Below are 16,422 nucleotides of genomic sequence, written 5' to 3'. Positions count from 1 at the left end.
TTGACATTCATTCAGTGGCACTGCAAAGAACATATAGAGCTGCTATAAGTGTTGGGTGTGCCCCATCACAATAATCAGAATCAGATTAAATTTTCCTGTTATGAAGTGATGCAAGGAATTATTCTTTATAGCTGTACAATTATAACTTCTGTTCTGTTGTTACTTGCGTTACAAATACGATTTTAATTTGATAAAAATTATTGTATTTTATTTTGTAGACGTGCATGTGCAAGCTGAGCGCACGCATCAGGCACAGATGTATAAGTGTTTTAAGCGCTCTCTTCTACAGTGTGTTCTCACTCAAATGGTGCTGGGAAGCCCGTGAATAATTTTTCTTGTTTCAACTAAATATTAGAACGAACCAATTAATTACAGTATACTTCCCAGTGCTACAGAGGATATTCTGGAAGAGTATGCTCGGATTCTGCGTCTCTGTGCATGCTCAATAAACTCTGAACAGCCACTCACACAACAGCAACTCCACTCAGTTGTATGATGTGAGGTATCAGGACATTGTTTACAGGAACAAGTACATGAGTAAAGTATCTAACCTGATGTCAGTCCTTTAATAAATGCATCATGCTTTCTGCGGGCCGCTTCATCCTTGGAAATATGGAGTATTCAAACCTCCCGTTGAACTCTGGCAGTGGATGAAGCTGATGATGACACAGAATGCACAAGTGGAGATGATGCTTTGAATAGCGGCCGCACGTGATAGCGAAATCCAGTGTCCAGAATATGAATTTCATATAATTTCTCCATAGCGGTCCTAATTCGGTTCTATTTCTAAAGTCTCTCGCGGGCCGCATCGGAGCAGTCGGAGGGCCGCAGACGGCCCGCGGGCCGGACTTTCGACACCCCTGGTGTACAGGTATACCTAATAAAGTGGTCGGTGAGTGTAAAAACAAAATCAGTATTTGGTGAGATCAGCCTTTGCCTTTAAAAATTTACTAATTCCCTTGTTGAGATCAAGGCTCTGCAGGGGCACCTTGTTCTATTTGTAAAATAAATATTCGGAATTCTAAAACTGATATTTCCTATTGACACAAAAAAGCAGAAGATATAAAATAAACATCTTAAGACGTGTGAAACATCTAATGTGCCTTAGACTTTTGCACAGTACTTTATTCAATACTTATAATGGTTACACTTCACAATAGTGTTCCATTTGTTAACATTAGTCAACAACATTAGTCAACATGAACTAACAATGAACAATTCTTTTACAGCATGTATTAATCTTAGTTCATGTTAATTTCAACATATGCTAATACAGAAAAAAAAGTTTTATTTGTTAACTTTAGTAAATGCACTATGAACTAACATGAACTAACAATGAACAATTGTATTTTTTTAACTAACCTACAAATTATTAAGGCTGTAAAAAATATATTGTTCATCGTTTGTTCATGATACCTAATGCAATATCTAATAAAAAAAAATTTAAAAAATGGAACCTTATTGTAAAGTGTTTACCATATCATTTTAAAAAATTGCTTTAAAAAAACACAACAAAATCCCCAGTGTTAAATTAAGGGTGTGTTCACACTTGTAGTTCAGTTTTCTTGGTATGGACCAAAAAAGAAAATGATACATTTAGTCCTGGTTCCCTTTGCGTTCACACTGGCATTTTTAACACCGAACCTAAAAATACAAAACAAACGGCATAATGATAAGGTCACAACCTGATTGGACAGCTTTTATGGCGTATAGTGTGTGACAGAACTTGCCGAACATCCAAAACTATGCTGGCTGCTGGACTAAATGCGCTCGTTGGATTTATATACACTAGCAGTCAAAACTATCGAAACACTCGACTGAAATGTTTCTCATGATCTTAAAAATCTTTTGATCTTAAGGCGTATGCTTAAATGTTTGAAATTAGTTTTGTAGACAAAAATATAATTGTGCCAACATATTAATTTCATTATAAAACAAATTTAATTTAAAAAAAGCAGCCAATAAGTGCCCAAAATAGATGGGAACTCCTTCAATACTGTTTAAAAAGCATCCCAGGGTGATACCTCAAGAAGTTGATTGAGAAAATGTCAAGAGTACATGTCTGCAAATTCTAGGCAAAGGGTGACTACTTTGAAGATGCTAAAATATAACACAGTTTTGATTTATTTTGGATTTTGTTTAGTCACAACACAATTCACATAGTTCCATTTATGTTATTCCATAGTTATGACGACTTTACTATTATTCTAAAATGTGAAAAAAAAAAAAAAATTACTATAATTTCTATACTATACCGAATATATTTTATACCGAACTATAATGGGCAACATAGCTCCTATGATGAGAAGAAACAGGTATGCTTGAGGTCAGTATTAAAGGCAAATTACTTCCTGTTATTGGTCCGTTTAGACGTCTTTGGTCCATGCTGCGTTCATATATCAATCGAACCATACCAGAGTTCGTTTGGAAGCAGACCGAGACCCATTATTCAGGGGGTCACGGTCCGCTTGTTTAGTGTACACCAAGGTTCAGATGGCAGTGTTCACACTTGTTCAAATGAACCGCACTAACAGAGAAATCGCACCAGAGTTTGTTTTAAGCGAACCAGACCTGCCAAGTGTGAACACACCATTACACTCTTGGTGTTCCCACGAGTCCAATCTACAGGAGTTAAAAACAAACACTGAGCAGTGTTGAATCTTCTTCGTCCCTGTGTCTCAGTCAGCTCCTTGTGTTGTGAATCAGTATATGGTGAACACGAACTGGGGCACTGGCAAGGGTGTTTATCCACTGAACATTGGGACACTTATGACTGGTTAACAAGCTTGTGCATTCAAGCAGCTGATATTAATCAGCACCATCACTGTATAAAGCATACTATCCTTCATTTTCGTTGAAGATATTAAAACGTACAGTGTTATTATAAAAGATAAACTGCATTAATAAAGAAAGAAAAAATATATAGGAGTGTATTTTAAACCTTTTAACAACTTAAATATTTAAAAGATTGTTTCACTTTCATGGTAATTATGAATGAAAGACATTACAAACAACAGGCTTGTACATCATAGTTTTACACTTGTGCTCAACATCTGATGACCTGAGAGATTTCAGAAGACATGACAACGTTTCCAGTAAGGGAACATAGTGAGCAACGATACTCCCTGGTTTTTATGGTGCACTGTGGGATTTTTTTTAGGGAGCAAATTTTCGGTGCACTGGAACGATTTTGCGAATGAGACAGTCCTAAAAATGACCGCCTCACTGATCAGTGCCCCGACTACTGAACTAGAGAGCTGATTGAGATGCACCCCGTGTTGTGTTGAATGTTGAATTGGCCAAACAATTAATGAGATCAAGTAGGTACACTCTCTGAGTGATGATTGATCATTAGTGATGACACCTGCTGTTAACAAGCAGAGTCTAGTGAAGGAAAGAGGAACAACAAGAACAGGACATCAAGAGAACAAACCAGCACACACCACAACAGTTGAATCTGTCTAAATGAGATGTACATCAACTGCAAATAAAAAAAGATTATTGGACAACAATCTCTTAATATGCTTAACAAATGTGGGTTATTTTGATTTGCATATGTGTGCAAAAGTTATTTATTGAGAATTAATAGAGGTCTGTCTCTATTAGTGTTGCTGATGTTATTTTGTTTCATTTGATCAACATTATGGTGATTAGTGTTCGCTTTGGTTAGGCACTTGAGCTTTGTATAATTATACAACAGTTTACTTTCAACCAGTGTGGTGTTGTACACGAGAACAACTATAATGCATTGTGGCAGAAAGAGAACGTTTGGTTGAGGTCAAGTATCTCTTGTTAAAACTTCAAACAAAATATAATTTCACTTAACTTAGGAAAATTAATTAGAAAATAAAAAACCCTAAATAGAGACAGACCTCTATTAATGGTGTGCTTATTCTCTTGTTGTCCTGTTCTTGTTGTTCCTCTTTCCTTCACTAGACTCTGCTTGTTAACAGCAGGTGTCATCACTAATGATCAATCATCATTCAGAGAGTGTACCTACTTGATCTTATTAACTGTTTGGCCAATTCAACACAACACAGAGTAGATTCAACACTGAATCTAGTGTTAGTTTTTAACTCCTGTAGAGTTGACTTGTGGGAACACCCAGAGTGTCAATTTAACACTGGGGATTTTGCAGTGACTGATAAAAACACATTAAAGAAACCATGACACATAGTTCACATAATTACAACTTAATTTACTTTTCATATTGCACATGTCATTAGTGAGATTTTTTGTTGTTGTTGTAAACTGCATTCCAATATGTTCATTATATTCACCTCCAAACTAATTTTCTTTGCTGCGAGTCCAGTGAATTGGTTATTTACAGTAAGAGCTCTATAGATTTAGAGCCAGGACTGCAACGAGGTTTGCAACCATGAACACAGTATGACGAGAAATGTAAATAATTCAGGATAAGGCTTGTGATGGCTAAATTCTGACCTGTTCTATTTACTTCATTGGGTATGTGTTCCTAAATACACTGTCGAAAGAGCACAACAATGTTAAAACATGTAGACGGTAGGGATATACATGGTCTGTATAAACAGTCTGACTCAGAGTGAGAGGAGATAGAGAGTTCAAACAGCTTGCTGGCGGTCACACTATTAGCAGGAAATCACTCATATGTGTCTCTGTCTAGATATGCTTGGATGTAGAGACGATGTTCTAATTTCATGCCCATCTGATGAAATCAGACAGAAATGCAATTGAATGTGAAAGTTTACTGAGTTTGCATGTGAGCGTGACTATATGAGGGTGGCTCACTTTGAAAATGCCTCTCTCACATATACACAAAAATCAGAGGTCAGATACATTTTATTGTAGAGAGAAAAACAACTGAAATCCATTTCATTAAGCATGAACTATATTAAAGGGAAAAAAGTTTGCAACATTTTACAGCATACACTCAAATGTGTTTGAGAATATTGCAGTTTATAATGACATCATTTGAGGGAAATGGTTTAGTTCAATAAAATAAAATAAAAATATTAAAAAAAGCTTTTGAACTTGCCCAGTTCGTAATTAATGATGCCCTTTCATCCTACCGAGCAAACAATTCTTAATATTTCAACAAATTGTTCACAGATTCATAAGGGTGTATTATATTGTCTCTAGTGAATTTTCATCAAAACAGATTCAAGAGGATATAGATCATTTCACGTACCTAATGAACACTTTGAAATAATACATGTAAATGGATAGAGATGAGAGAGTGCATCAGTAGCAACAGTAATGTGGAGCAATATTGGCATTGAAGGCACAATTTGTAACTGCTGAAAAAGTGTGACTTGAACCCTCGTATATCTGTGTTAAAACACAAAGGACCAACACCGAAACATAATGGGAGTGTTGATACAATTTTGCAAAGAAAGCAAACGTAATTAGTTGTCAATAACAAAAAAAAAATAAATAAAATATGGTTGTCATTGCTGAATTTGCATCAAAATTACATCAAGCATAAAGCCCTCTACACCATGATACCATTATGAAGCTGAGGTATACATTTTTATGAATGTGAAGTGATGTCTAATGAGCCTGCATGTAAAATTAATGACATCAAGTAATTATAAATCCTTAATTATAAATGTATTTTTACAAGAGATTAGTGCAAATGTGATTTCATTCATATCCTCATGCAGACAAGGGTTGTTGTTTATAATAAAAGCACTGTGCAATTTTACGGTGTTTTCACAAAAAGAAACTATTCATTTAAATTTGCACAAAAACGTCTTCCTATTTAAGACGAGCATAATGAGATCTTGTGCAAATTCTCCTTGAGGACATTATTTATCTGATGATGTTTGTTTGCTGTGCTCATGTCATAACCATTATACACGTAGAGTACTGAAGTGCTTGGAAATACAATGTATCATGCAAATTCATTAAAAACAAGCTAATGGAAAAGTAATGCCTAATAAAACATCTACAACAGACACAGACCTTTAAAATGCTATATGTTTGGTACCAAAGTTACTAATTCAATCAAGCTGTAAAAAACTGAATTAAGCCATTAAAAAAAAAAAAAAAGTACTGCCGTTTTAATTAAATACTTCACTAATTATTTTGACAATACTCTGTATGTGCTACTTGTGTAAAGGCACCATTTCAAATAACCAATCATACTTGCTGTTTTAGACATCAGTTAAACACAGCCAATTCGTATTAATTAATAAAATGACTGACCTGAGATTCATCATACAGTGCAAATAGTGCCTGAACTGTATATTTAGTGAACAAAAAAGGAAAATAATTAATCGTTAAAAAGTAGTATTGTTAAAACTATTAAAAAGTACCACAACACATGCCCAAAAAGACAAATTTAAATAAAAATGGACTAGATATGTAAGTGCAGCAGTACAGAATTTCACAAGTGCAATCCACAATAAAAAAATAATAGGTTCAATAAATATTCAAATCCAACCGTTCAAAAACAATAACATTTTCAGTTATACAACTCACTGTAAATAATTGCAAGACCACCTTCAATATAAGGGTCAGTGAGTATAGAACAATTTGAAAAGACTCCAAACAAAAGTACAAATATACTCAAAAGACCATAATCTCCAAATTGTTAAAGGGTTAAGTTCACCCTCATGGCATCCCAGATGTGCATGACTTTCTTTCTTCAGCAGAACACAAATGACATTTTTAAAAGAATATCTCAGCTCTGTAGGTCCATACAATGCAAGTGAATGTTGACCAGAACTCAGAAGGTTCAAAAATGGCATAAAGGAGGCATAAAAGTTATCCATAAGACTCTAGTGGTTAACTCCATGTCTTCTGAAGCAATAAGATAGCTGTGGGTGAGAAACAGATCAATATTAAAGTCCATTTTTTACTATCAATCTTCACCTTTGACCAGCCCCAATCAGTAGGTGGCTGATTGTGAAAGTCACTTCAACATCAGAATGTGGAAGTGAAAGTGTAGATTTACAGTTTAAAAAGGACTTATATATTGATCTGTTTCTGACTCACACCTATCATATTGCTTCAGAAGGTATCGGTTTAACCACTGGAGTCTTATGGATTACTTTTATACTACCTTTTAGACCTTCAAATTTCTGGTCACCATTCACTTGCCTTGTGAGAAACAACAGAGAAATATTCTTTTTAAAATATTTGTGTTTTGCAGAAGAAAGTAAGTCATACACATCTGGGATGGCGTGAGGGTGAGAGAATTTTCATTTTTGTGTGAAATATCCCTTAAAAGTGTCATTTGAACTACACACTACAACAAACAAGCATTTCCAGTTTGCTGATGGAGTGAACAAACCTAATTTTCCAACATCATTTTAAATAAAACATTTTATGCAAAACCATTTTTAGCTAACTGCCACTTGAGGTTTGTTTTTCTGTTTTCTCTCAAATTGTGTGTTTAAAATTGCTACAAATGGACAGTTTATGTAAACAGAAGGGGTTCAAGTGTCGAATCAAATGTTTAAAATCCTACCTCATTATTATAATACCAAGAGTCTTACAGGGCAAGTTTGGCCAAAAATGAAAATTATGTCATCATTTTCGTCCCCTAATTTTATTCCAAACCCACGTGACTTTTTTCTTCAGTAGAACGCAAATGAAGATGTAAGGCAGAATGTTTGCCTTAGTCACCATCCACTTTTACTGTATGAACAAATGAGGAATGAAACTGAATGGTGACTGAGGCTAATCTTCTTTTGCATTCTACAAATGAAAGAAAGTCATATGGGTTTTGAACAACATGAGAGAAAATAATGGTGAACTATGGGCTGTTTTCCATGATCTGGTATTGTGATGGGGTCATGAGTTGGTGAGAGAGGCCCTGTGGCTTCCTGCTCTGGGCTTCTGTTTGTCATACTTCACAGACACAATGAGGAAGAGGAGCAGCGTGACTCCCTGAATGGCAGCCAAGAGGAAAAAGTAGTAATTCAGTGTGCACTCATTGATGTTACCTACAGAGAGAAGGACACAGGGAGAGAAAGGGACAGAACTGTTCAGCAAAATATCACATCATTGTAAGATTTCACTACACCATATCATTTCAGTTGTCGACAGACACTAGTTCCAGTGAAACAATTCTCTATACCAATTATGTTGCCATAACAAAAAATCTGAAAATTTGTTTAACACAAAACTACTGCATGTAGCTTTTAATCCCAAATAGCTTCAATAAACAGTTCTTGATTTTTGACCAGTATGATCAGCTTGGTACCGAAGTCGGTGGATAATGTAGATCTGAACATTTATGTGTGCATATGATGCCTTAATATGTCAAAAAAAGAAGGGGGGAAAAAAAGTGTATGCTCCTGCTTGTTGTATTCCTAAAGGCTAACAGACAATCTTCTCCCTTCATACTACCCTACAGCAGCAATGAACTCTAACTGATAGCATCTGTCTGCACTGGTAACCCATCTAACTCCCTGGTTTATTCAAGCAAAACCAAAACAAGCATTCCTTCAGCATCCAATCTCTCTCTCTCATTTCCCCTCTCTCTTAAATGCTTCAGAGCAGATAGAGGGTTTACATCAATACTTACAGGGGAACCATAAACAAAAAGCCACATCTTCACCGGATAGAGAAAGAGCTGGGAGTGAAGGCCTATAATTCACCATCTGAGGAGCTTAAGCAGAACACACTCGCTCTGATTCAGCTGGCTTTCGAGACTCAAGCCCTCGGCCCTGCTCTAACGCTCCTGTTGTTTAAGCTTCTAACTGCTCAGGGCCATTATAGTCCTGGATGAGAAGTGCGTATTATTAAATTTAGCCCTCCATTTACGATGAATTCAGAACACAAACATGAACACACAAAATCACTTCAAATATTTTTCCTGCATTACAAATGATAAGTCTGAGCCTCTCTCTCAGAGCAGATGAAAAAGCAGCTTAATATTTCTGATCTGTTCTGTAAGAGGTGGCCAAACCTCCTGGGTTGAGAACCATCAAAGAGAAACTATAAATAAGAAGTTCTGCATAGGGACTGTCGGTAGTCGGGAAGGTTTCAGAGCAGTTAAAGCATGGCCCTGTGGCACTGCTTAGCATTACCTATTACAAAGTCTAAAAAGGTTTATGCATACTGTAGGAATGCATTAGCATTTAAATAGATGTATTCAAATGTACACATATTGCTGAAATAGGGACATTGATTCAAGAATTTAACCATATAATGAAGATTAGGGGGGACTAAATGTAATCATTTAAGAATCAACTATTGGAAAAACCATATCGGTTGACCAGTATCCTAAAAATTGTGCCCTCTTCAATGTCTATGGTGGTTACGGCCCTGCGTGTTTTGGTTTTATGATCTGATTTGCTGAAGAGCATGAAATAGCATCTTCTACAACCAGCCAATAGGAGGAAAGGTAGACGAAAAAGGCTTGTTGTCCCAAAGCTCACCCTTGAGGAACATCATAAGTAACTCTAAAAGGTGTAATTGTCCACTTCCTGAAAGAGCATACCAGACAGAAGACTAACTACAGGACTGCAGGAACTACTTTAAAAGCAGACAGTTGATAAATACATGAAAAGGACATTTTAAGACAGTTAGGAGATCAAAAGAGGAGCCATGTGAAATGGAAGAATGGAAAGCAACTTGGAAAACTCCCTCAACTTGGAAAACCTCTTTATCAAGAGGCGTTGCTATCACATACCAGTAATTAGGAAAATCCTGAAGGCAGCACTCTTTAATTGCCCTAATAACGGGTCATATATGTAGCAAAGGCCAAAAGATTCAGAAGCTCACAGAGACCCCATTTCAAATGGCACACTTGATGTGGACTTAGGGTCTCGTTGTCTTCTCTAATGCATGTCCAAAGTCCATGAGGTGATAGGATGTGCCATTTGGCATTTTATGATTCAGTAGGTTTTACACGAATGTCCACTTAGTTGCCAGTATGTGCCCTTGATGTGGCCTTTTGTAAAACCCACACAGTCTATGTGGCATTATGTCTTAAAGTGAGGACTTACTGCAAGGGCTGAGGCAGGCATTTAGGACAGGTACCCAGTCTTGGATGCTCACCAGCTGGGCCAAAAATGTAATAGAAGTCATGGCCTAGCAGTTTCCGCACATGCTCTGAACATGCTGAGAGAACAAGTTCACGCAGGAGATGCAGGTTTGAATCCAGCCAGCCTCATGTCCCAATCTGTGGCTAACCCTACCCCCAACTCTAATCCTAACCCCTAACCCCAAACCCAAACTCACACTACAATTGTAAGGCAGTTCCATTAAAGGTGGCTCACGTGTCACCAGGCGTAACCAGTCATGAAAATGAAGATCCAACTTTTTAAAGGGTTGAATCTGGCCAACCTCATGTCCTGTTTCCATTCCCCTTTCAATCTCATATAATTTCCAATATCCCCCTCAGTCTCCATCCAATAAAAGTGGCAAACATTCTGGCCATGTTGTGGTTAAGAAGAACCTCTCAATCATTTTCTTTGCTCCTTTTATGTACTTTGCAACAGCAGGCACTCCCCAATGACAAGTGTTAAAAGCAAGCGTACAGTTTGACTGAGAGAGCAATAGAGCTGAGGGGGAATAAATGCCCCTGCCTGTGAAAAACACTGCATTTACAATACCCACATGCCAAAGTGCAGCTAAGAGCAAACCAACAATCAATACGCTCAAACGGGACCCATTCATGCCACAGGCTACTCCAACTCATGGAAATAATCAGAATAAAAACTGTGTGCTATTGTTTTGAGTTTGTCCCACACCCCACCCACAGGTTTTTGTGCATTGTCGGGTGATGTGGCTGTTCATTCTCTTCTTCTGGAAGATTACATGATTTAACAGTGCGCTTGGCAGGATGTGGAGGTGCCAGTAGCCTCCCTGAAAGGCAAGGCCATAAAGAATGCTCAGTCAAAGGACAGAGGGGGAGATATATCACGGTGACATGCTTGGGTGAGATTGCTCACACTTCCCTCAGGAAAGTGGCAGCTGAAGCAGCTTTGGTGACGTTTGGGCTGTAATGGAAAAATAACCATTACTGGAGCACAACTGCATGAGCCTGACACGAATCTCAAACAGGACATACAGTAAGCATGCTAATACAAACAGAAGGATCACCACACCAAAATGCAAGGCTAAGACAAGAAGCAGAGAAAGAGACAGGAAGGATAAAAAAAGGTAGAGGCAGAGAAAGAATGAGAACATTATAGGATACAAATGTTCAGCTAAATCAAATCTTGCTGCAAAATGTTAAACATGAATTAACCTAATTACCTCACTGTGCACCGATTTTCATTAAATCTCAAAAATCTCCTTCCAGGGTCCAAAATGAACAATTGTCAAGCGAATTAAAATTGGCTTTGCTGCGTAAATATTACATTACTCACCAGTTGGCCAGTAACATTATTAGGAACTGCAACATTACGTGGTTAAAGTCTAACTGTAAGAATTATAATCTGAGCCCTGCTGGTGTAAGAGATATGCATGATTCAAACAAAAGACATACAAATTGTCTACTAAAGAAAACATCCTCACCACTGAATGTTTGCCTAAAAACAATTCAACAGAACTTCTAAAAATGTGGAATATTCCTTGCAATAAACCACCAAAAACCAAATATGAGAAACAAAATGACAAAGTGTCTTCATGTTTTTGTGACAGGTGCACTTTTTACTGAGAGATGGAGACCATCTCATCTCATATAAGATTCTGTGAATGTCACAATGACTGGTGCTACTGGCCATTAATATGCAAAGAACAAACTGTTGCAAATCCCATAATTTTTCCCTGTGCATTTCAATGTAACCACCTTTGGCAGGTGTGGCATAAAATAAATGTAAATGTCGCAAAAAGTTAATTCTGGACCCAGCTCCTTCCAAATTCAACAGATATAAATATTTTCAGGTGCCTCATTTAAGTCCCCATACTCAGTTCAATGAATGGCTACTGTAGCGTTACAGTCTGCATGCCCTCATTTCACGTTACATTACACATTCAGTCTTATACAGCCGCTACACCAAGATTACAGAAGAAACATGGAAGTCTCATTCTACAGGGCCCGACAACTGCATTTGTCTTGCTGCATGCCCTCTGCAGTTCATCATGTAACGATTTTATTAACCTTTCCCTGGCATGCCGTTCCATATGACACACATGCTGATCTTTGTGTTCATTTACCAAATATCAGTATTTATCACGTGTGCTTCAAACGGTATAAATGTCCTATGTGAGGGCTTATCAGGGGTAATTGGAGAAGGTGGAAAATTAAAGATGTAGTAGTAAAAGAGGTTGTCAGGGAATTAATTTTGCCCACACTGCATGTGTAAGGCAGTTCCATTAAAAGTGGCTCACGTATCATCAGGCATAAAGAGTCATGCAAATGAAGAACCGACAAAGACCTTTTATCCACCCTTCAAAAAGTGGAATAAGCAGGGAAATGAGAGAGTAGAGTGAAGATGAGGTCAGAGGAAGTGGCAAGATAAGAGAGATAGATGCACAATTAAGGAACAGGAAAATAAAGAAAGGTTTGCAGAGAGGTGAACAGGGGAAAGTAATGATGTACTTAACCATGGGGAGGGGCAAAATAAGGGCATTTGCTAAAATATAAAATCTGCACCAATTAAAGCTGAATGGTCAATTTTCGAAGTTCATCACAAACATATAGAGTACAAACTCACAGGCTAATACAATTAAAAGAATTCTCATTTTATAAAACAGGAGGTTGAGCGACGTTGTTGTTGTAAATTAGCCAATAGAGTATACACACACCTGTGACTGCACAGTAATTGAATTCTAAACATGATGTTATCATTTAAAAACAAAACATTCAGTGGTGGCACTTTCGGGTTCTTTTGGTACACCTGAAAAGAACTGCTTTCAAATGGTGCTTTGTTCAAATTAAGCTGAAAATGGCCCAAAAGTGCTGTTGGTGGAGCTCAAACACAGGGTTCTTTAAATTTCCATCAGAATTGGTGGATCAGGACAAACTCAGGATTTGACATAATTTAATGGATCACAGTCATTGATATGGTCTGCTCTAAGAATACCCATTTGCCTGGCATTTGCTGTTGGTGAACTTTGTGTGAAAGAAAAGCACAAACTCCGAATGGCAACTACTGTCCCAGATATGATCTAACTGTGCTCAGATATGATCTAACAATGATCTTGTACCATCATGGAAGGGAAGAAACGGACCCAGTCTTTACCACCGCAGTACAAACTTTATTTATGCAAATAAAAATGATATAATACTTCTAAAATATGTCTGCATTTATTTTGAATTCAGTAATTAACTTGTTCAATCAAAACCATTATGTTGGAATATTCAAGTCAAACATTATTACTTTATTTGTGGACCAATAATTTAAGCCGTAAATACACATATTGCATGTCTAATAATGGTTTTCATTTTTATGCCACATTTCTCAAGCTTTAGAAGCGTGTTAAATGTATGAGGATGTGTATTCATCAACCTGTTACATGAACAGCTAAATCATGCAGGTCTTTGAATCAAGTTAAAGCCCCAGGTAGTTTAAAAAGAGCCTACATATATTTCTTCACAAAAAACAAAAACAAAGACATGTCTTTATAACAATTTTAATTAATATTTACAAACATAATTTTAAGTTATATAATGCTTAACAGATTATTAAAATTGCAGTTGCCTGCTGTGTGACGTCATGGTTTACTTCATCTATCCACCTTTTTCCACAGGCAGCAAAATTACCCATTATGCTTAGCATGTTCTTCCAATGCGGATGCTACAGACTTCCGTTTTGCAGCTTATTCCCATTACCAAGCACTGAAATATCACTAACAGTCAAAAATGAGTGAACAGTCTGTGTTTACTTAACGTAAATCCCTTTCTCACTAAAGGCCGCATGTGGACATTTGGTTTCAACGGCAATCCCTGAATAGAAAGTACAAAATCACACACATTTACGTGGTAAAGTTACTGGGCTCTAGCGCTCTCTGCGCGCACCCTGTATGTGTGTGTGTGTGAAAGAGAGAGAGAGAAAGAGAGAAAGAGAGAGAGAGAGGAGACAGACATCACGCAGAGAGAGAGAAAGAATTCACGTATATGATGCGCTAGATCTAATTACGTTTTTTGTTGAGCAGTTCAATATGAAAACAGCCAAATCGCGAACATTTAAGGAATCGAAATCCCGACTGGTCACTTATTAAGGTTCGAAAAAAAGAAGACATGTCCGTGAAAAGAGGACGTATGTTCATAATAGGTTCCATTTAAAAATCTTCCGATTTGAGACACGTATCTTTGCATTATTTCTGCATTAACAAGTGCCGCCTTCTCACGCACTCTGTCGAGAACAACTCTGTCTGTCCCTCATTCACATGCACTCACAGTGCGACATGAGATATGAACCCTGTAAAGATGATTAATAAAACAAAGGCTTGGTTTAAATGTTTTTCATCTTTGTTATCTTCCAAAATGACAGACAGTATTAGAAATTATCTGTCAATGTTTTTAAAAAAAGGCAAGTGATGGAGAATTAGTTTAATGCAACCTCTGATTATTAAATCTGGTTCGACTGTGAATGTTTCGGCATTGGCAGCTTTTGGGGGTATTATCGTATTGACATTCATTTTCCAGTAGTCTTTAAGCCACCTGAAGTTGTTATAACACCCTATAACAGCACATAATTATCCAGACCCTTAGCTGCAATGGCGCCTCCCATGGAGAAGTCAGGAAAAAGGTGGACATTAATGTGGCAAGTTGCTATGTTGCTTGGCAACCAAAAACAGCCCACTGTTAGGTTAATAAACTGTATTACTTAATTTGTGATTATAAATATATGCAGTTATTTATTGAACATTGGTGTTAATTTTTACTTCTACTTCACACTCCTCTGATCAGTCTTCGGTTTCTCTCATAAATTGACAGTAGGCCTCTCACACTCAATTAAAAAACAGTTCTATTGCCCAACACAGATAGACCAGCACACACACACACACTGCACTTGACCTAAGAGTTCTGGCAGTGTCTGCTGTGCTTCCTCACTCCTCCTGAATAATATATACTGGAGAAGTAAAACAAACTGCTCAGATGGCCGGCCATGAACATGTAGGAGTAAGTGAGTCTGCTGATCAATAAAAGCCTCCAAACACATCGCTATACAGCACGCTGAGGGATTGATATTGGTTTAATTAACACAGGGGTGGGCTTAGAGTCAGGAGGAAAGGAAGAGAAACTTCATTAAGGAAATTGTGATTTGAACTTTATCTTCTAGCCTGTTAAAATATCAAACACCATCGGTTGTGGGAACAGAAGCACTCTTTAGAGAGGGATTACCACACACAGGTTATAAATCACAGAACATTAGTGCAAGGAAACACTTATTGGAACAAACAAACACACTCAATACGTAACAGTCCATTTTTCGGAAGTAAATTTTTTTTTTCGTTTTTTTTTTCGGTTCGTCTTAATTCACTTCTTAGTGCTTTTGTTGGACACATTTTCCTCATTAGAGATACATCAAACTGCCAAACACTTGCAGGCTTTTCAATTACATCTGCAAAAGACAAAGCAAGAGCTGCCCATAAAAGACATGGCCCCACAAATGATTGGCAGGCTGGTGACAACAAAGGTTTCATTTTCCTCATCCTCTTTCCATCTGTCTCGGACACTCATTATATTTCTAACATTTTACCCCCTTTGTCTCTCTCTCCTACTTGAAGAATCTCAATAAATGTCTCTTTGACAGGGACAGATCACGCAGGGAGAGAGGATGGAGCAGATGTCTTCACCTCCGACAGTCAGAAATGTGTCCTAACAAATAGCAAAGTTGTTCACATTATATCAATTCACCCAATCCCCTTCTCAACTCTACCAGAGTGTGCTAAGCCCAACAACAATATTTCTGCACTGTTCACCCTGATGCCTTTGACGGCTTTCTGCAGGAGATTACACAAGTCAGCACACAGAGTTCAATGTCATTTGTCAGGATCTGCAAAGGCAGAGATGTTCATATTTTATGGCTCTCTTGTCTAGGAGGCAATCTCTCAGCAACACGTGTCCAAACTATGAATATAAGCTATATGCTTTGTGGAAACACAAACAAAATGACAATCTAAAATGTGGTGACACTTTATATTGGTGATCATGTTACTGTGTATAAATAAGCACTGACTAATACTAATGAATTACAAGTAATTACAGTGCAAATATTTTCTGGATCCATTTATATTTACACTTTGTTATTAATATATTAAAGTAACATTATGTAAACTAACTGGGATGTAACAAAGATTCTGTACAAAAAAGACGATGAATATTTCAGTAATTTCCGTTCACTTTGCAGTCTAAAGACGGCTCTCAATCCAATCCAAAAGGTGACCCAAATGTCACATCTGAAGCAGCATGTTCACCATGAAAAGCTGTGTTTAAGTTGTTTTAATGTGTCTCGGAATTGACAAATGTTTTTACACAGGAATAACAATCATATGTATAAAGGACTCAAACAGCCTGATCTCATGAAATTA

At 37.2% G+C, this 16,422-nt stretch overlaps 1 protein-coding gene across 3 annotated transcripts in view; it reads right to left on the bottom strand.

Annotated features, from left to right (window-relative positions):
- The window catches only part of LOC127424539 (solute carrier family 15 member 4-like), a 107,338-nt gene that overhangs the window by 41,792 nt on the left and 49,124 nt on the right, over positions 1 to 16,422 (bottom strand). For 2 of the 3 annotated variants that reach the window (XM_051669870.1, XM_051669872.1), the window contains one exon: positions 4,801 to 7,931. The exons of the other annotated variant lie outside the window; for it this stretch is intronic. In XM_051669870.1, coding sequence (XP_051525830.1) covers positions 7,780 to 7,931 — 152 coding nt within the window. In that variant the 3' untranslated portion in view covers positions 4,801 to 7,779. Of the gene's footprint in view, positions 1 to 4,800; positions 7,932 to 16,422 lie in introns of those variants that run through there. 3 annotated transcript variants of the gene reach the window in all.

The sequence above is a fragment of the Myxocyprinus asiaticus genome, chromosome 33 (genome assembly GCF_019703515.2).
Source record: "Myxocyprinus asiaticus isolate MX2 ecotype Aquarium Trade chromosome 33, UBuf_Myxa_2, whole genome shotgun sequence".
Lineage (NCBI taxonomy): Eukaryota > Metazoa > Chordata > Actinopteri > Cypriniformes > Catostomidae > Myxocyprinus > Myxocyprinus asiaticus.
Note: the sequence above shows the minus strand (reverse complement) of the source record. Positions and strands in the feature narration are given on the sequence as shown.